Source organism: Pelophylax lessonae (genome assembly GCF_965119305.1).
Source record: "Pelophylax lessonae genome assembly, chromosome: 6".
Taxonomy (NCBI): Eukaryota; Metazoa; Chordata; class Amphibia; order Anura; family Ranidae; genus Pelophylax; species Pelophylax lessonae.
This window is the reverse complement of record NC_138773.1, coordinates 253,784,708-253,807,171: the sequence shown is the minus strand read 5'-3', so window position 1 is coordinate 253,807,171 and position 22,464 is coordinate 253,784,708. Positions and strand designations below refer to the sequence as shown.

The following is a 22,464-nucleotide window of genomic DNA, read 5'->3' as shown; positions in this document are numbered from 1 at the left end:
ATGAATGTCACATGCCCCCCCCCCAATACCTTGTGCAATGGAGTGAGAGCTCTCATGGAGCAGTAAGGTGGCAAAAGTGCATGTATTGGTAAATATGCCTTGTTGGAGGGAATGGGCTATAAAGAGACAGTATGCCATCCAGGGCAAAGTAACAGTAGCTCTTTAAAGTCCTTTCTGTAAAGTGAACCTCATACCTTGCCTAGACTTAGATGTGCAAACCTTACAAGCGGATCTGAACAAAATAATAGGGTGGGCAACTACATGGCAGATGAGGTTTAATGTTGAAAAATGTAAAGTAATGCACTTGGGTGTCAGAAACACGAAATCAAGCTACTCACTAGGGGGGAAACCTCTGGGTGAATCTAGGATGGAAAAGGACCTGGGGGTACTGGTGAACAACAGGCTTGGCATGCAATGCCAAGCCGCTGCAAGCAAAGCCGACAGAATACTGGCATGTATAAAAAAGGGGATTCACAGAAATAAAGAGATTATTTTCCCACTCTACAAGACTCCAGTCTGGCCACATCTGGAGTATGCTGTCCAGCTCTGGGCACCGGTCCTCAGGAAGGACGTGCTGGAACTGGAGAGAGTCCAGAGAAGGGCAACAAAAGTAATTAGGGGAATGGAGGGCATCAGCTATGAGGAAAGACTACAAGCACTGAACCTATTCTCTCTGGAGAAGAGACGCTTGAGGGGGGATATGATATCAATGTACAAATACTGTACTGGGTGGCGACCCTAGCACAAGGAACAAACTTTTTTAGAAAAAGGGAATACAATAAGACATGTGGCCACTCACTAAAACTAGAGGAAAAATGGTGTAACCTTAAATACGTAAGGGGTTCTTCACTGTCAGAGCAGTAAGGATGTGGAATTCGCTTCCACAAGAAGTCGTATCAGCAGGGAGCATCGAAAGTTTCAAAAAACGATTAGATGGGCACCTTAAAGACCACAACATACAGGGGTATACAATGTACGGTTAACAGCAAACACACACACACACATCATGGGTTGAACTGGATGGACTGGTGTCTTCTTTCAACCTCACAGACTATGTAACTATGTAACTTCTAAAAGTTCAAAGTTCACTTTAACAGCAAATGCTTTGCAAAATTATCCTATGGGCACCTTTGCTTTGTTTAACAACCAACATATAAACAAGCTGGAATTATCTTTAAATGCAATAAGTTGTCAAATGTTAACAAAAAAGTGCATTTTCGTACATGTGGTAATGTATCCTATACGCCTTCAAGCCAATCTAAAACAGATTGCATTGCTGCCTGTAAAATAATTGCTGCTATTTTATAAACACAGAATGTCTGTATAATGTGTAAGTGCTTAATCACAGTAACAGAGATGACTGGGAGAGACGGAGATTAGACAAAGAAATATATGGCTGACTCCAAATGAGCAACTACTCTGACTGTCAGGGTGATGTCTGATAATGCACTTAGGATTTTGTGCAGACAATTTGTATTCTCCTGGAGAAAGCCATATATAAAGATCCAAGCAACTAGCAGACACCCCGTCACCTGGTGATCCATCTTTTGCTCTTACATTCAAAGGCTGGCCTTCTAATAGCTTGTTTGTTCTGCAGATTTACTGCCTGCCAAAAATGGAGAGGAATCCACCATGCAGTTTCTCCTGGAGGTGGTTGACATTCTCTTGAATTACGTGAGGAAAACTTTCGACAGATCCACCAAAGTCCTGGACTTCCATCATCCTCATCAGCTACTAGAAGGGATAGAAGGCTTTAACCTGGAACTGTCAGACAACCCTGAGTCCCTGGAGCAAATCCTGGTGGACTGCAGGGACACTCTAAAGTATGGAGTACGAACAGGTATATATATATCTAATTAGCTGTGATGAATAATAAATATCAGTTCCAGGCTGTACCGAAACCATGGTATTAGGGAACTAATGTGTTACAGAATGCAGAACGTTTGTAAAAATCACAATGACCACCAAATGTACCTTAATCTGAATTTGATGTAACTCACTGTAGTCACAGACCACCTCAGAGGGTGGAAGGACAGTAGGAGTATTCTTCCTGAAGCCTGTACAGTCTAATATCTTATATTCCCAATCCGACTTAGATTTCAAGGACAGGTTAAAATCTTATTGGTGACTTAGACAGACACTTTAGTACTGCCATTAAAGGAAGAGGGCTGGATTTGTACACAATGGAAATACTTGGGGGCACTCGGTACATGCTCAGTTTGCTGTGTAATGCTAGAGAGTTTTTTTTTTTTTTGGGAGGGTTTTGGGAGGGTGCATGTGATTGGCACAGGGCCAATCAGCACTGTGCAGATAGAGGGTCAGGAGTCCTGCAGCCTCATAGGACAGTCAGAGTAGAATGCAACCTCCTCCTACAAGCTTTAAAAAGATACTGATAGAAATAATTAGATTGCTATGTACTGTGGATGAGAAAAGGTATTTAGCAGTTTACTAAAATAATTGGATTTCCATGGTCTGTGTTCTATGGGAGACCAGATATGGTGAATGCAGGGTCCTGGGTTTAGTAACACTTTAATATTCCAATTTTCTGGATTGAACTTGTATTCTTTTTTCTAAATATTTTATTTTAGCCAGAAAGGCAGGATCCATATTAATACAAGAATGATTAATTTGACGATGAATGTACAACTTAGCGGCGTCAAGGCTATGGCGCACAATGGATTGTTTGTAAGTTTTAGATGAGCCTTTATATATGGTATATGGGTGTCTTATGTTGGCCATGCATGTGCAAACATTGCCAATATCCTGTACATTCACAAAATTTTAAGTAGTGTTAGATGAGGATTTGCATGTTGGTTAGGATGTAAATTCCTTTGGGACTAAAGCCCTGTACACACGATAAGAAATTCGGCCGGGAAATTTTGTCCGACGACCGATCTGCCGATTTTCGGCTTGTTAGTATGGTGCTTTCGACAGCCGACTCCGACTTTTCGGCTTACAAAATCCTGGTGTGCAGGCATTAAAATTTTTGTCCTCCGTCAAAATACATCCGATTTTCGTCTCATTAGTACAGATTTAGATGGGGAAAAATCTTATGAGCAAGACTAGGCATGCTCAGTGAAGAAAGAACGCATACAAAGCAATCCAACACATGACATCACTTCTGAAGTAGAATTTTGTCGTACGGGAAAATTCGTGTGCAGTCTAGAGCACATTCCAACCAACAGTCACCACTCTGGACAAAAGACGGACGACGGTCAGCGGAAATTGTGTACGAGGCTTTACTCACTTCTGCAAATAAAAGGCTTTGTTTCAGACACCACAGTGGTACTGGTACTGCAGTGCTGCTTAAGGCCTGTACACACGATAAGTAAAATTTAGTCCAACGAACGATCTGCCAATTTTCGGATTTTGCCGATTACGGATTTTCGTACGACAAAAACTGGATGTGCAGGCTATAAAACTTTTATCGTACGTCAACACAACGTCCGATTTCCGTTTAATTAGTACAGTTTTCATCCGAAAAAAATCATAAGAGCAAGACTAGGCATGCTCAGAAACTAAAGAATACATACAAAACAATTCAACACATCACATGACATCACTTCTGAAGTTGAATTCTGTCGTAGGAGAATTTTCGTATGAAAGTAACCTCTTCATTTTCCATATAAGACTAGCATGTAACAAAAAACTAAAGAAAATTCGGCCGATAATCTGATCGTGTGTACGAGGCTTAAATCATTAAAGAATAAGTTGAAATGCTTTTTTTTTTATACAAATCCACCCAAGGGGCTGTAAATACACTGAAGAAGCTTGTACTGGTGCCTGTTCTCTTAGTTGAGATCTTCAGTACTCTGCCCCCCTTATCCAAAATATTATCATATAATATATACCATTATTACAGCCGCTGGTCCTCTCATAGGCAGTTGTCAAAAGTGACAATTACTCCTGTCCTTTTTGCCCTCTTCCTCCATTTAGAGATGCTGTACTATAAATTTAAATCAATGAAAAGCAGTCTATTAATGGAGCAGGTGGACCTTTTAGTCATTCTGTCCTCCATTCATAGATTGCTTTTCTTTTTTTCAAATATAACTTTATTTTTAGAACACAAAAGGGCATACAGCGGGAAAAAAAAAATGAATACATAACAGCCAGACCATCATAAAAAAAAACAGGTCATCCTAAAAAGTAATTTATATCTTCACTACCCCCTCCATAAACTCCCACAAGAGGGTTACATTAAATTTCTATAACTTCCCACAACATATAGTCATAATTGGCAGTAAAATAAACCCTCAGATTGTATGTCTATTCCGTGTTTGCCCCTCATTTATTAGTACAAGACAAACAAAACAAAAACAAATCAAAACAGAACAGAACAAAACAAAACAAAACAAAACAAAACAAAAACAAATCAGAACAGAACAAAACAAAACAAAACAAAACAAAACAAAACAAAACAAAAAAAAAACAAAACAAAACAAAACAAAACAAAACAAAACAAAAACAAGGGGGGTGTGAAAGGCCAAGAGAGACCAAAAAAACAATAGATTGCTTTTCATTGATGGGAGCTATAGTAGAGCTTCTATGACTGGAGGAGGGGGCAGAAAGGGTGGGCATAGTCAGCACTTTTGATGAGTGCCTATGACAGGTCTAGCAGATATTAACCCCTGTAGCACTGGGGGTATGAAGGGGGGGGGGGGGAGTACTGAAGATTTCAACTAGGACAGCAGCCATTAGCACAAGAGACTTTCCTATTAAATGTAAGTACCGTCCCTTGTTGTGCTGATTAAAAAAAATGTAACTAAACGTAGGCCTTAATTATGTTTGTGTCAACAGGCTTTTCTTTTCTTCAGAACTGCTTCTCTCCTTATACAAATCTATGGGAAGGCAAAAGCAGCTAAAGCTGGGCAATGGCATCTGCAATTAATTCTAAATGACCTCAGAAACATCTGGTGTCAAAAGCACACTGCACTGCATTTGTCCTTAGAAGCCTGTTGACACAAGCCCTTACCCCCCACCCCAGCTGCAAGCACCCACGTCTCCATTATTCATTGTAACACAGCAGTGGTTGTTATAGCACATACATCATAAAGTAAGTTTTAGTGAATTCATTGGTTAAATTGGTGCTTTAGCAGCTAGTGTTTTTGTCCACAAAATTGCTGCTTAAGTTATGCATGGAGGGGGATAATGATGATGGACGGTCCTGAAAGCAGGGCCATGAGGTTAGAGAGGACCTACATTGTGGAAATTGTTCCCATAAAAGGCAAGCAGAGGCAGAGGACTAGTCACCAGCATTGGCTGTGGTCTCCCTGAAGCTGATCTTTTCCCAATTACTGGCGTACTATGCCCGTGTCTCTATGTGTCCATCTTGGTGACCGCTGATCTGATATCTGATGGGATTAATATTTCAGAAGTAGGAGAGGTGAAGAAAACACAGATTCACATAACAAAAATAGCAAGAGCAGGGAGATCCTTGCACTACAGCTTCTCAGGTACAGCTTTTTCTCCAGCAAGAAATAAAGTGAGCAGCATAGGAGTGACATTAACAAATCTAATTTCAAATCTCATGAGACTTGTCAGAGCAGTCAGAGGCATTGTATTTAGATGATCGTCCACAGCAGATATGCAGCTTGAGGCCTAAGGCACACTTAGAGCACTGGTATTTTCAGGGGATATTCAAGAAAAAGTGAAAGCACTATTAAACCTAAAAACAAACATTTCTTATATTGCAGCTTACTAATTCTTAGATGTAATGTCTGCATTCATTTTCATTTTTAAGCATTCGTTCTTCTATTTTCACCTAGTGATCCAGCTAGTAGGTTTGTTGTTTTTCAAAAGAACAAGCTCTCTTCTATATGTATCAGGTTACAGGGATGAGACTATTTAACACTGGCAGGGGTGATTACAATGGTCAGCCTTTATTAATTTATGTAAAACATTTATCCCAAAAGGAACACAACTGTTTGCTGTAACTGGTTATAAACTGTGAGCTGGAATTTGGCTTCAATTTGTTAGTGTATCTAAATCTGCTAGCACATTTAACACCACCCCCCACCCCAGACTGACAATATTGCTGTCTGCTGAGATACAGCCACAGCACCATTGGCTCCTGCAGCTGTCAATCAAAGCCAGTGAGCCAATCAGGAGAGAGAGGGGGGAGGGGCCAGATGGCAGCTCTGTTTCTGAATGGACACGCGGAGCTGCAGCTCGGTTTGGGTGCCCCCATAGCAAGCTGCTTGCTGTGGGGGCACTTGATAGGAGGAAAGGGCCAGGAGCACGGACGAGGGACCCGAGAAGGAGGAGGATCGTTCGGCTGCTCTGCACAAAACCAACTGCTCAGAGGAGGTAAGTATAACATGTTTGTTATTTAAAAAAAAAAAGACTTTACAATCACTTTAAGGTAAAAAATGTTTAGGCATCAGATCCCCCCCCCCCCCTCCTTTTCACTTACCTGAGCCATCATGTGCACTTCTGCATCCCAGTGCTGTCAATTAAAGCCAGTGATGAGGGAACGGGGGGTGGAGCCAAGTCCTGCTGTCTGTGTCAATGGCTGCAGCAGAAGTGGGGCCAGGATCGCCGGTGGGTGACCCAAGAAGAGGAGGTTCACAGCCGCTCTGTGTAATTCTATTGCGCAGAGCAGGTAAGTATAGATATTTCTATTATTTAAAAAAAAAAAAAAAAAACATTTTACCTTTACAATCTCTTTAAATCATATTTACCACTTAAAAAAAAAAAAAAAAAAACATTCTGTGCAAAAATTCTAAAAAAAAAAAAAAAAAAAAAGAAAGAAAAATGTTCAAAACCACTATATGATTCTTGGGAAATTGTAATAGTTTTTGTTTTTCTTTACTTAAAACTGCCCTATCACTTTGTTCCCAAAACAACGCTCGCATGGGGCTATTGAGTGCTGCCCACCAGATATTTGAATGTTCCCTAATCAGGCCAAAAAAGGTCCTTTAGTTAGCATTCTGCCACTATAAACCCACTCAGTCTTTGCCTTTACCTATTTTTTGTAAATGTGCAGAATAAGCAGCATTTACTTAATGGTATTATATATATCAACACAGGATCAGAATAGTGGAAATCTCGGGGGTAACACTTTCCTAAAAAGATTGCCATTCTCATAAAACACCAAACCTTAAAGCATCACAAGGGAAACATTTCATTAAGTTAAACTGCAGCGATTTGGAAAAGACAGCAATTCCTGTACAGTAGGAGCCTGCATATATAGAAGAGCCTATGTGTGACATGAAGCGTGCACACTGATTGTGAGCAAGGCTGGAGGGACACAGCGCTCTTCATTATCCTCTTTATGGATAATCAGCTGCAGCTTTGCACATAATGTGTAGTTTAAGTCTAATGAGAAGAGCCTTAATATGCCAGGTCCAAAATGACAAATCATTCCACGCTTAGCATCCCTTAAAGGGACTCAAATGCTAGTAAAATCTTGTTTACAAACTAGATACATTTATCAAAGTGTCTTTTGTTTTTAGCGATAATTTTGTTAAAGGGGTAGGTTTTCACATTTTTTGCAGGCCAGGACTGGCAGTCACATTTGGAGTAGAGCCGGTTCACATGTATGCGATGACAGACATTGCATGTGATTCGGAGCGCACATGCCTTGTCTGTGTGATGCGAATTCAGCCATACAGATCATATGGCTGAATTTGCATCGCATTCGGACAAAACTCGCACAGGACCCTTTTTTGGGTCCGCACCAGAATCGGATCGCATGGGTGTTCACACCAATGTGATCCGATTCATGTCCCGAACTGAAAGTTCGCACTGCGATATGCCCACTGATCCTGGGGTGTCGTTAACCACTTTAGCCCTGGAGGATTTGGCTGCTCAATGACCAGGCCCAATATTGCGATTCGGCACTGCGTGAATTTAACAGACAATTGCGCGGTCGTGCGACGCTGTACCCAAACAAAATTGATGTCCTTTTTTTCCCACAAACAGAGCTTTCGTTTGGTGGTATTTGATCACCTCTGCGATTTTTATTTTTTGCGCTATAAACAAAAAAAAAAAAATTCTCAAAAAAAAGTAAAAATCTAAATTTTTTTAACATTTTAGGCCAATTTGTTTTCTGCTACATATGTTTGGTAAAAAAAATCGCAATAAGCGTATTTTGATTGGTTTGCGCAAAAGTTATTGCGTTTACTAACTACGGGAAAGATTTATGTCATTATTATTGTTTTTTTTTTTTTTTTACTAGTAATGGCGGCGATCTGCGATTTTTTTTGCGGTACTGCGGCATTGCAGCGGACAGATCGGACCCCTAACTGCCATTTTAGACACTTTTGGGGGTACCAGTGACATTACTACAGTAATCACTGTTACTGTAAAAATGACACTGGCAGGGAAGGGGTTAATTGTACTGGTGATCAAGGGGTTAAATGTGTCCCTAGGGGCGTGATTCTAACTGTCAATGGGCGTGGCTTGTGAAGTAATCACAGAGACATGCGAGCCTATATAGCAGGATCACATAGCCTCTGTGATCACTTCAGGGAGAATGACAGACGGCTGTGTTTACAATAGCTTTCTGTCCTTCTCTCACAGCTGCGGGAGATCGCGAGTGGCCGGTGGCCATCGGAGCCGCGGGTCACACGCACTGGCTCCCCAGGTAAGGTGTGGAGGCGGGAGCTCGCCCCCTACAGTCTCCTGAGCGAGCGACGTAGGGCTACGTTGCTTTGCCCAGCAGCGGCAGAGTGCCGCAGTAAATGTACGGTGGGCGGGGCGCAAGCAGGTAACTTTGTATTGACACCCCAAGCGATTCACATATGGCAGTGTGAACTGCCTCCGAGTTGAATGCGATGCGGGAACCCGCAGTGGATTCACAGGTTTCCCACATCACATATGTGTGAACCGGGACTTAGAGCTGGTGGGTCTGAGGGTATCGTAGTCTGGTGTTAGCCCCAACAAGCCTGAAAGCAGCAAAGCTTATGGTCTGGTTGTATGTGGTGGTCAGTGGTGCTAGTAGATATATTTTATTTTTCTGCCAGGTTTGGAAAAGTTTGTGGAGCCCAAAACAATATGGGATAGTGAGCATTATATAACAGGACTGCCTGTCAGTCAGAATTCAGTCAGAATGAACTGCTGAACACCCCCCACTCAGCTACTAATTCCTAAAGTGATTGTAAAGGTTCATTTAAAAAAAAGAAAATAACAAACGTGATACTTACCTGCTCCGTGCAAGGGTTTTCCACAGAGCAACCCCGATCCTCCTCTTCCGGGGTTCCCCCGGCGTCACTCCTGGCTCCTCCTCTTCATCGGGTGTCCCCACGGAGAGATGCTTTCCATGGGGGTACCTATGTGGGCGCGTCATGAGTCCCGCTGCTGCGTGCATTGACACAGACAGCAGGACTCAGCCCCACCCCCAGCTCCCGTGTCACTGGATTTGTTTGACAGCAGTGGAAGCCAATGGCTCCTGCTGCTATAAATCTTTTCAATGAGGACCCAAGACAGTGGCTGGAGCCGCTGGGCTTGAGCTCGTCGCTGGAACGGTCGGGTTGAGGTAAGAAAAAGAGGGGCTGAGGGGGGCAGCTGAAACAGAAAAGGTTTTTCACCTTAAAGCGGAGTTCCTGACCCCCTGACAAGCCACATTTGACATGTCATTTTTTTTTGGAGGGGGGGAGTGGGTACATGTTAAATCTAGTAAAAATCCACCTAGGTGGCACAAGCAGAAGTTCTCTCCCCCCCCCCCCTCCCTGCAATCTTCTGGGACACGTCACAGGTCCCAGACGATTGCCCATCCACTCAGAACGCGCAGCGTGACTTGCGCATATGCTGTGCACACCCAGCTATGAGGCCGCAAGCTGTCACAGCCGGGTGCCCACACTAGAGATGCCGGCGCCGTGGGGAGAAGAGGGAGAGAGCCGAGGCTCCCCCCGGCCACATCCCTGGATCATGGGACAGGTGAGTGTGTGTTTATTAAAAGTCACCAGCTACACTTTTTGTAACTGCTGGCTTTTAATAAACACGAAAAAGGGTGGAACTCCGCTTTAATGCATAGAATGCATTAAGGTGAAAAACTCCTTTCAAGTTATACTAAGGCCTGTTCTGGTTTTTTTTTTTTTTTTGTTAAAAATAACAAACATGTTGTACTTACCTGCAGGGTGGATAGAAATTGTATTGTAAAAACAGAAGGTTTTTTTATCTTAATGCATTCTACAAAAAAAAGTCTGTGTGCAGCAACCCCCCTCAGCCCCCCTAATACTTACCTGAGCCCATCTTTATCCAGCAATGTTGCAGGAGTGTCTCAGCTGCCTGAGACTCCCCTTCTCAATGGCTAAGACAGTAGCGCTGTGCGATCAGCTGTCAAAGTCAGTCAGCCAATCAGGAGAGAGAGGGGGCGGAGCCCGGTATGTACATGTTGCATCACCAAAAGAGCAGATCAATTTCTGCAAAAGACAACTGGTTTGGTCATTTAATTACTCAGAGAAATATACAAAGATCAGCTGAGTATGGCAAGTTCAAAGTATCAACAACTAGTGCTGAACACTTCATTAGGGCCCATATATGTATTTGAAATCCATTTTCTTCCCCTACTTTCACCCATAAATTTACTGAATAGTGTAATTAAGATGGAGAGAAGAATACAAACTTTGTGCCCTATTTGTCATTGTCCTCTTAACCACTTAAGGTCTGCCCCATAGCAGTTTTACTGCTACAGGGTGGCACCTGTGCGCTGGATCACAAATATATATAGTATACAGTACGTGATCCGGCTCTTCCCGGTAGGTTACTCCTGCTGTGATCACACACAGCGGGTCTTCAGCAGCGGGTACCGCGGACTCGATGTCCACCTGCCCCCGCCAATCATCAAGCAGAGAGGCTGAACAGCGGTCTGCCTATGTAAACAAGGAAGATCGCTGTTCTGACAGGAGGGAAGACATTAATCCTGTGTCTCTGCAAAGCAGATGACTAGGATCCATGTCTTCCCATAGTAAAAGCACCTGCCACGGTTTAGAAAAACACTGGTCAGGCACACAGTTAACCCGTTGATCGCCACTGATGTTAACCCCTTCCCAGCCAGTACAGTGACAGCGCATATTTTTTAGCACTGATCACTGTATTAGTGTCACTGGTCCCCAAAAAGTGTCAAAAGTGTCAGTTAGGTGTCCGATTTGTCTGCGGCAATGTCGCAGTCCCACTATAAGTCGCTGATCTCTGCCATTACTAGTATAAAAATAAATACATTTAAAAAATGTTAAAAATACCATAGTTTGTAGACACTATACATTTTGCACAAACCAATCTATATATGCCTATTTTACCTAAAATATGTAGCAGAATAAATATTGGCCTACATTTTACGAAGAAATTTTATTATTTTCAATTTTTTTTTTTTGGATAGATTTTACAGCAGAAAGTAAAAAATATTGTTTTTTTTTTTTTTTTAGTTTCAAAATTATTAGCCTTATTTTGTTTATAGCGGAAAAATTAAAAAACACAGACATGATCAAATATTACCAAAAAAAAGCTCTATCTGTGGGGAAAAAAGGATATAAATTTTTATTTGGGTACAGCATCATATGACTGCACAGTCAGTTAAAATAATGCACTGCCGTATGGCAAAAAATGGCCTGGTCATGAAGGGGGGTAAATCTTCCAGAGGTCAAGTGGTTAAACACCACTTAAAGTATGCTAAGAACACTTTACTCCATACCTACAGTATCTGATTAAACTTTTTACCAGCTTCCTTTATAATCAGTACAGTTTTTCATACTTTCGCATATGATCAAGCAATTTCTTTTTGCTGATGATCATATGGTTTCTAACAATTTCCTTAATACCTTATATCATTTAAATTTCAATTCACAAAAACATAACTTGCTCTATTATTGTAATTGTAAAGTCTTGTTTAAAAAAAAAAAAAATTTATAAAATAACAAACATGTTATACTTACCTGCCCTGTGCAGTGAATTTGCACAGAGCAGCCCGGATCCTTCTTCTTCTCGGGTCTCTATTCACTGCTCCTAGTGAGTGACCCCACAGCAAGCAGCTTGATATGGGGGCACCTGAGCCGAGTCACAGCTCCCTGTGCCCATTCAGACACAGAGCTGTGGTTTGGCTAACTGACTTTGATTGACCTTGAGGGGGGCTTCTACACACAGAAGGCTTTTTAACTTAATGCATAGAATGAATTAAGATAACAATCCTGCATTTACAACCACTTTAAGCCTATTTGTTAAGCATTGGTAAAATAAAACTTGAACTATTATATCACTGTCAGTGTTATTTCATTATCTCTCATGAATCAATGTAATGTTGGCCATACACTATGCGAAAAATCGTTCAAACTAATTTTCGAAAAAGGAAGGAGAACAGACGATCGTGCCATCATGTAATGACCGCATCTTGAACAATAAATCGCTCAATGGACATAAATTAATCTGTTTTTCGTTCAATTTGTCACATATGCCTCGTGCAAACAGTTCAGGCGAGAAACACATTCATCTTTCAATTTATCGTTCATTTGGCAGAATTTTCCAAACTGTTCCTTCGATTTTTCGGCTCTGAAAAGTTAAAACTGATTTTCTATTTCTGCCCATTAACTGGACAAATAAAACGAACGAACGGACCAAATGACAGATTTTCAAACAATTTTTCGGCTAGTGTATTGCCAGCTTAAAGATGAGCACACAGGATTGTCACCCTTTAAAAATAACACTGGCTTCAATAAAGCAAAAAGTTAACACATCACAAGTTAAGGTAACTAAAATTGAACTCTAAAAAAGAAAAAAAAAAAAAATTGAAAAATAAAAATTATACACATCGGTGAAATTTACATTTGTGAATGTAATCAGGTAAAGTAAGTTGTGGTGTCATAAGCATTTCTCCATCTTAATGAATCAAACCTTCGAATGTAAAGCAGCATTAGCGAACTCTGGATAGGCTATTTATCTTCCATAACCGTTTCGTCCTCTCATCTCTAAATTGTACTCGTTGACAGATTAAACAATTTGCCAAAATTCTCAGTCTGTACACCAGTTCTTTACTATTATTGCAAACAACCACTAATTATCATTGAATTGGACTGATTTTGAGAATTTCCCAATATTCAACTGACCAAAATATCTGTCAAGCACAAAACGGGTCTTTTTTACAGCACCTGTCACTGTCAGCTGTATCAATATTGTCATTGATCTGAGCACAGAATTAGCCTAAATCATTCAGGGTACTAACAGGTGACCAGACTGCATGCAATTATCTCCTAACATTCATTTTTAGCCTACTACTCAGAACTTATTAGCTTATTAGTTTTTTCCAGCATGTCAGACCTTAGAGCCTCATTGTAAATTCTATGTCCTCCTGTAAAAATAATAAACATGATAGTATTTTATATTGCTGCATAATTGTTAGTACTCCTTCACACCATTATTCTATGACGCTAATCCAAACTTTTAAATCAGCACCTCTTTTCCCTTTCTCTGCAGAACTACAAATCTCAGCTGGCCAACTCAGTTTAAATCTGAGGATACATTCTGAGATATTTTTACAGTCTGGGGGTCTAGCAAAAAGTCACACATAGATATTTAAAACCATTGACACCCCTCCTCCCCCCCTTCTCTCAGAATTTCCCCTCTGAAGCCTGAAGCTGAAGCTATAATGGCTTCCACTGAATGCAATAGCATAAATACAAGAAGGACCTAAACTTTCTTCTTTCTCATCATATCAATTGTTTTACAATATTATTACTATTTTTATTTTACCATCTGTACAGTCCTGCTATACTCAGATGAACACTGATTAAGGGTTACTCTACTTATAACAAACAAATAGAGCAAAAGTTCATACAACAGAGTGGTTTTAAACCTCAGTCATTAAATCTTAACAAAGTATGTGTGTCTGTAGTGTTTATTTGTCTATCTCCAAAGCTCTAAGTGTTGTTTCTCTCTGTTGCTTCGTTCCCCTGTTATCAGCATTAATCAATTCTGACAAGTTTTCCTGACACATGAGATACATTTGTGATGGAGAGGAGAGCTCAGCACACAGCTTATATAACCTTTGTGCCTATGTAGTGTGTGGAGGGGGTGTGTCCCTTTCCTCCAATCAGCTCTCACACAGTGTATAAGAGCTGTAACTGCAGCTCTCCACCCCCTCCTCTGTGTTCCTCACAGATGCAGATGCATTTGATCGCAATTGTGCAAGTCTTCTGTCAGCCTGTTTCATCTTAAAGGAATTCTAAAAAACAATTTGCAGGGTTGCGATACCTCTATGAATTCTTTGCCCTTTTAAGGATCTAAAAAATTGACCAGTGCCTCCTCCTCAACAGCCAGATCAGATCACAGGGGTCCCCCAATTATCAGAGATATTATCAACAACAAACTATTTTTTATTCATGTGCAATCAGAGTCAGCAAGACACACAGCAGGAGGATCTGTAGCGGAGAGGGAGTTAAGGAAGTATTCTGAATTTGCGCACACAATCGTATCGGGCCTTTCATAAACGCAGAACATGGCGTCACTGAGAGATCCCAGCCAACTTTTCCCTACTTGGGCAACACATGTATGTGTGCTGTGTATTTGTCACAAGGCCACTCTGTTCTCACTCCGCTGCTAGATCGACACTGGGCATAACAGCTTATTTTCATTCGATACCTATACACCCAGTCTAAGACGTCATTTATGAGGCCACCCCCCTTTTATCTGCTTGGAACCCTGACAACAAAATTGCTTGAGAGAGTAAGATAGCAGAAATTGCTACTTGAAGTTAATCAAGTTCAGCCAAATGCCGTTGAAAGGAGGACATCTTCTAAACTGGTCCTGTAACCAGGCTTAGAGACCCACTAGTAGTTTTATCTCCTGATACTCCTCACCAATTTACTCTTCAGCAATCCTGTCAGACAAGACAGACGTTGTGAAAATTCAGGCAAAACCGCAGGTACAGGTGGACCGGAGTGACACAACGCACTTCCAAGAGTTGCCACCCACGTATGATTCCAACCTGGGGCCATTTTCCCAATCAAGCACTGACATTGAACAATTAACAATTGTGACCAACTGTGATCCCCTTGCTCTCCAATAGAGAGGCCACTACTCTTTGATAGGGATGATCGAACGGTTCGGGTCCACCATCGGTTCGGCCCGAACATTGGGTGTTTGAGGTTCGGCCGAATTTAGAACTTTTTGCCCAAAAAGTTCGGAATTCGGCAACCAGAACCGCCCAAAATGCAATGCTTCAGGAAATGGGCTTTAAAAGCCGTGATTGGACCAGAACCATTAGCAAAAGCCAATTGAGGGGGCAGGAGAATGCTAGGAATGTGATTGGAGTGACTAGGGGGTCCCTAGACCAATCATTAGTGAATACGCCCCCCAGTATATAAGATCGCCCCCCGCCATATTCCTAGCATTGTTATACTGGATATGGAAGAGAGTGGAAGCAGTTCTGTTAATTTTACTTTAAAAGTGTCATTTAGCTATTTTTAGTGTGAGGAAAGGGATATCTAGTGTAGTTAGAGTGCTCCTTTACACTTAAGTTAGCTTCAAAAATTGAGTTTCTGTAGGGAAAGTGTTAAGTGTAAGGGGACCGTAGTGTAGTGTAGGGTTAACTGCCAGTGACTGCTATGACAGGGTGACAAAACCCTTCCATAGCAGGGTGACCGCTATAGAGAAAAGATAATTTTTCTGAATAGCTTCAGCACACCCATATGGCTTCTCACCAGCCAAGCATTTTTTATGCTGCAGGGGCTGCCACTGCCAGTGCTTTTTTGAGGACATGTTTGATGTCAGACATGACATCTTAACATGTGTATAGGGGGTATATATAGACATATATGTCTGTATATATACCCCTAGACATATATAGGTGTGATAGTAGCAGAAATAAATGCTTGCGCTAATGAAATAATTTACAGTAATATATTTCTGCTACTATCACACCTATATATGTCTAGGGGTATATATTCAGACATATATGTGTATATATACCCCCTATACACATGTTCAGATGTTTTGCCTGCCTCAAAAGAACCCCAAAAAATGCCAGAAAAACGCTAGCGTCAACAAAAAAAAAATGCCCAGGTGTGTTTTTGCTGGCATTTTTTGGGGGGTTTTGGAGGCAGGCAAAACATCTGAACATGTGTATAGTGGTGTATATACACATATACATATATTTATATACACACCTAGACATATATAGGTGTGATAGTAGCAGAAATAAATGCTTGCGCTAATGAAATCATTTACAGTAATATATTTCTGCTACTATCACACCTATATATGTCTAGGGGTATATATTCAGACATATATGTGTATATATACCCCCTATACACGTGTTCAGATGTTTTGCCTGCCTCAAAAGAACCCAAAAAAATGCCAAAAAACCGCTAGCGTCAAAAAAAAAAATGCCCAGGTGTGTTTTTGCTGGCATTTTTTGGGGGGTTTTGGAGGCAGGCAAAACATCTGAACATGTGTATAGGGGGTATATATAGACATATATGTCTGAATATATACCCCTAGACATATATAGGTGTGATAGTAGCAGAAATAAATGCTTGCGCTAATTAAATCATTTACAGTAATATATTTCTGCTACTATCACACCTATATATGTCTAGGGGTATATATTTAGACATATATGTCTATATATACCCCCTATACACATGTTCAGATGTTTTGCCTGCCTCAAAAGAACCCAAAAAAATGCCAAAAAAACGCTAGCGTCAAAAAAAAATGCCCAGGTGTGTTTTTGCTGGCATTTTTTGGGAGTTTTTGGAGGCAGGCAAAACATCAGAACTTGTGCACAGTACCACTATACACAAGTTCAGATGTTTTTCCTGACTGCAAAGAACCCAAAAAAATGCCTGCTATTAAACCGGCAAGGTGTGAAAACCGAGAAGAGAAGCCAACCCCCTGAGCTGAAAGTGTTCTAATACAATCCTTTTTTTTTCTGGTTCTGGACATGCTACAGAGCTGAAACTTCACAGGTACACCTTTTAGACCCCCCAGACACAAAATCACACAAAAAAAGTTCTTAAAAATTGTCATTTTTGATAAAAAAAAGCCAATTATTAAAAAAATTAAAAAAAAAAGAGATTTTTTGATTTTTACTATGGATTTCGTATCTGGGGGGTCTAAAAAGTGTACATGTGAAGTTTCAGCTCTGTAGCATGTCCAGAACCAGAAAAAAAAAAGATCGTTTGTATTAGAAACCTTTCTGACAGGGGGTTTGCTTCGCTCCTGTAACACCATGCCGGTTTAATAGAAGGCATTTTTTTGGGATCTTTGCAGTCAGGAAAAACATCTGAACTTGTGTATAGTGGTACTGTGCACAAGTTCTGATGTTTTGCCTGCCTCCGAAAACCCCCAAAAAATGCCAGCAAAAACACACCTGGGCATTTTTTTTTTTGACGCTAGCGTTTTTTTGGGCATTTTTTGGGGTTCTTTTGAGGCAGGCAAAACATCTGAACTTGTGTATAGTGGTATATATACACACATACATATATTTATATACACACCTAGACATATATAGGTGTGATAGTAGCAGAAATATATTACTGTAAATGATTTCATTAGCGCAAGCATATATTTCTGCTACTATCACACCTATATATGTCTAGGTGTGTATATAAATATATGGATGTGTGTATATACACCACTATACACAAGTTCAGATGTTTTGCCTGCCTCAAAAGAACCCCAAAAAATGCCAAAAAAAACGCTAGCGTCAAAAAAAAATGCCCAGGTGTGTTTTTGCTGGCATTTTTTGGGGGTTTTTGGAGGCAGGCAAAACATCAGAACTTGTGCACAGTACCACTATACACAAGTTCAGATGTTTTTCCTGACTGCAAAGATCCCAAAAAAATGCCTTCTATTAAACCGGCAAGGTGTTACAGGAGCGAAGCAAACCCCCTGTCAGAAAGTTTTCTAATACAAACGATCTTTTTTTTTCTGGTTCTGGACATGCTACAGAGCTGAAACTTCACATGCACACCTTTTAGACCCCCCAGATCTGAAATCCAAAGTAAAAATCAAAAAATCTCTTTTTTTTTTTTTCAATAATTGGCTTTTTTTATCAAAAATGACAATTTTTAAGAACTTTTTTTGTGTGATTTTGTGTCTGGGGGGTCTAAAAGGTGTACCTGTGAAGTTTCAGCTCTGTAGCATGTCCAGAACCAGAAAAAAAGATCATATAGGTGTTAAAGTTAAAGGAGGGTCCCGACACACATCCCTGTTCTACTGAAAAATTATCTTTTTTTTTTTTAATGGTTCTGGACATGCTACAGAGCTGAAACTTCACATGCACACCTTTTAGACCCCCCAGATACTAAATCCAAAGTAAAAATAAAAAAATCTCTCTCTTTTTTTAAAATTTTTTCAATAATTGGCTTTTTTATCAAAAATGACAATTTTTAAGAACTTTTTTTTGTGTGATTAATAGTTAATGGGGCATGACCCAGAACCCAAGGCCCTTTTTAGGGGCATTTATTGGGTTTTAGGGCTTCAAAATGGTGTTTTTTGATTACCTAAGTTCGGGTCCCATTGATTTCAATGGGGTTCTGAAATCCGAACCGAACTTTTGGAAAATTCGGGTGTTCTGGTCGAACCGAACTTTTCAAAAGTTCGATCATCCTTACTCTTTGACAAAGATATTTATACAGTGTAGAAAGCACATACAGTACATGATTGGTCAACAGTGTTAAACGATGGAAATGCGGATAATACCAGCACTAGGAATACATTACAGGTAAAGCAGCTATATATCAATCCCTAAACCAAGGAATATTTAATACTCCTTCACACTATATATACAGCGCTGACCTGTGGCAGTAATATTTGGAAAAGCAAACAGTGTATTCCTTTTAAATTTATTTTTATATATATACAGTATCTCACAGAAGTAAGTACACCCCTCACATTTTTTTAGAAATATTTTATTATATCTTTTCATGTGACAACACTGAAAAAAATGACACTTTGCCACAATGTAAAGTAGTGAGTGTACAGCTTGTATAACAGTGTAAATGTTCTGTCCCCTCAAAATAACTCAACACACGGCCATTAATGTTTAAACCGCTTGAACACAAAAGTGAGTACACCACTAAGTTAAAATGTCTAAATTGGGCCTAAAGTGTCAATATTTTGAGTGGCCACCAATATTTTCCAGTACTGCCTTAACCCTCTTAGGCATGGAGTTCACCAGAGCTTCACAGGTTGCTACTGGAGCATTCTTCCACTCCTCCATGACAACATCACGGAGCTGCTGGATGTTAGAGACCTTGCGCTCCTCCACCTTCCATTTAAGGGTTTAGGTCTGGAGACATGCTTGGCCAGTCCATCACCTTTACCCTCAGCTTCTTTAGCATGGCAGTGGTCATCTTGAAGGCGTGTTTGGGGTCGTTATCATGTTGGAATACTGCCCTGCAGCCCAGTCTCCAAACGGAGGGGATCATGCTCTGCTTCAGTATGTCACAGTACATGTTGGCATTCATGGTTCCCTCAATGAACTGTAGCTCCCCAGTGCCAGCAGTACTCATGCAACCCCAGACCATGACACTCCCACCACCACGCTTGACTGTAGGCAAGACACACTTGTCATTGTACTCCTCACCTGGTTACCTCTGCACACGCTTGACACCATTTAAACCAAATAAGTTTATCTTGGTCTCATCAGACCACAGGACATGGTTCCAGTAATCCATGTCCTTAGTCTGCTTGTCTGTAGCAAACTGTTTGCGGGCTTTCTTGTGCATCATCTTTAGAAGAAGAATCATCTTTCTTCTGGGATGACAACCATGCAGACTGTTTGTGTGCGACGTATGGCCTGAGCACTGACAGGCTGACCCCCCACCCCTTCAACCTCTGCGGCAATGCTGGCAGCACTCATACGTCTATTTACCAAAGACAATCTCTGGATATGACGCTCAGCACATGCACTCAACTTCTTTGGTCGACCATGACAAGGCCTGTTCTAAGCGGAACCTGTCCTGTTAAACTGCTGTATAGTCTTGGCCAACGTGCTGCAGCTCAGTTTCAGGGTCTTGGAAATCTTCATATAGCCTAGGCCATCTTTATGTAGTGCAAAAAAAAAAAATTTCAGATCCTTAGAGAGTTCTTTGCCATGAGGTGCCATGAGAGTGAGAGCGATAACACCAAATTTAACACACCTGCTCCCCATTCACACCTGAGACCTTGTAACACTAACGAGTCACATGACACCGGGGAGGGAAAATGGCTAATTGCGCCTATTTTGGGCCCATTTTCACTTAGGGGTGTACACACTTTTGTTGCCAGCGGTTTAGACATTATTGGCTGTGTGTTGAGTTACTTTGAGGGGACAGCAAATTTATTTCAGTGTTGTCACATGAAAAGATATAATAAAATATTTACAAAATTGTGAGTGGTGTACTCACTTTATGTGAGATACTGTATATGATCAGAATACACTGTTTGCTTTTTAAATAATAATGCCACAGATCAGTGCTGTATATATAGTGTGAAATAGTGTTAGACACTAGCAGCTTGTCACCATGTCTAATTTGGAATAGATTATCAAGTATGGCATGTCACATTATAGATAGGCAAAACAAACAAGGATCAGAAGACCTTTGACATATGTTCCCAGATGGCCATGCCATAAAACATTCTCAGCTTGCTTGTCTTAGCTACCTAAAAAATCCTAGGGTGGTCATGACATAAGTTTGAACCATAATATTTAAAGCAGCAGTTATAGTTTAGTTATGTATCTTTGCTTGATAATCAGATTCATTTCTTTATCACCTACTACTTCTGAACTGGCTGTTTTTCATTCCCAGTCTGGCCCTTCTTTCCTGCATCTCAGATAAGCATTAATGGATAAGTCCAACAGAATAATATGTATTTTGTTCAAGCTGTTGCATCCCTGCTGTCTATTGTTTGTGATTAAAAAAAGTTACCAAGAATTTTGAGGACCCCCCCCCCTTCAAAATCTTACTATCACTAGTATGGAATTCTCCAAAAGGGGAAATTCCTGACCAACATGTGGTCTAAATTACAATGAGACAGAAGTGGCTTTACACTAGTGGTTTATGTCTGTGCACCTTGCTGTTTGTGTACCAAGGTAAATAATAGGAATCCATGAGCATTTAGGTAGGTGCAGTCTACTTTCTCTACTGCAGGTGGCGTTTATCCACAGCGGCACTGCAGTGGGAGAGAAACTCAAAAAGACACAGCTCCTCTGTAGTTTCCTGGGTCACTGGGGAAACTATCCCATTGGATGTGGCAGCCACATGTGACGCCTGCAGCCATCTTGCCTCAGGCAGTGCCCATTTATGGCCCTGGCTCCCAGGTTTGGTGCGCATTTGCGAGTTGATAAAGTAGGGACAGGTACCCTATCATGTAGGAACAGAACTAGTGGCAGGGAAAGGTTCCTGATGAATAGGGAAAGTGTAGGGTTCACTACTTCTCTGGACACCTGACTGCTTGAGTGTACCATGGCCAGGCCGCATTCTGCCCTTTTCTACAGGCACTGCCAGTCTGGCTGAAACCTGCTTTCTACACGCTGTTAGACCTGAGAGTGTTCCTGGCTGGGCTGCCTTTTCCCAGCAGGGTATTTGTGAACTGTCTTTGCATTGTTTTATACAAGTTCTTTCACTGCACTGGGATAGTATGTGTTATTGGCACCACACCCCGCAGCATCCCACCTACAAGCATATCGGGTTTAGGTGGACATTAGGTTGTCATATACATTGAGAATGCCCCTCATAACATGACCTTTGACTGTCACAGATTGACTGATATCTGGACAGATACCACATTTATCTAAAGCAAAAGGTAGGGAAGAGAACAGTCAATGACCAGGCCCCTGTATATAAAAATAACCGATCTCTGTGTAATATTAAGCTTCTCTTTACTAATCAAGGTGTTCATTATATCACCTTGAAAGTTTAGACTTGGCTGAAGTCATACAAGCAATGCTTGAAGTCAAGGTCATCACTTGCTATTATTGGGTTGTTTGTGTGGGTCCCTCTCACTTGATTTTTTTCTTAGGTCTACTGTCATCAACCATTCTGCCCATTCAGAAATTCTCTGGGCAGGTGCAACAACTAAAACATACACATCAAGGGTTTGTAGAAGTGTCTTTGTCCTTTCCTCCATTCATTTCAGAAACAATGTTCTGACTTTTTTTTCCCCCAGATTCATCAATCATCGACTGAAATAAAGAATGTTTTATTTTTGCTACTACCCAGGTTACAAACTTCAAAGTGCAGCCTGGCATTCCCATTGTTTGAGGATATACATATAATATATAAAAGAAACATGGCACGATCTATGTTTGATCTGTGGAATAAAAGATGATTGTGTATGTCTACAATGGATTCTTTGTGCCCATGTGAACTCAATCTGTCTTGGCAGGTGTGCTAATATTAAGAACAGTTTCTCTAGGTTTACAATGGAGAAAAATTCAAAAACGCATTTTTTTTTATAGTATTTTCTTAATAAAGGGCTTTGGTTGACCTGTGTTGCTGCTCCTCCAGCCTTATCCAACAGAAACAGTTTTTCTACCTAGCAACGATG

The 22,464-nt window shown here is 40.8% G+C and overlaps 1 protein-coding gene across 3 annotated transcripts in view; it reads left to right on the top strand.

Annotated features, from left to right (window-relative positions):
• The window catches only part of GAD1 (glutamate decarboxylase 1), a 178,203-nt gene that overhangs the window by 110,059 nt on the left and 45,680 nt on the right, over positions 1–22,464 (top strand). For all 3 annotated transcript variants that reach the window (XM_082261329.1, XM_082261327.1, XM_082261328.1), the window contains one exon: positions 1,598–1,840. In XM_082261329.1, coding sequence (XP_082117455.1) covers positions 1,598–1,840 — 243 coding nt within the window. The remainder of the gene's footprint in view (positions 1–1,597; positions 1,841–22,464) is intronic.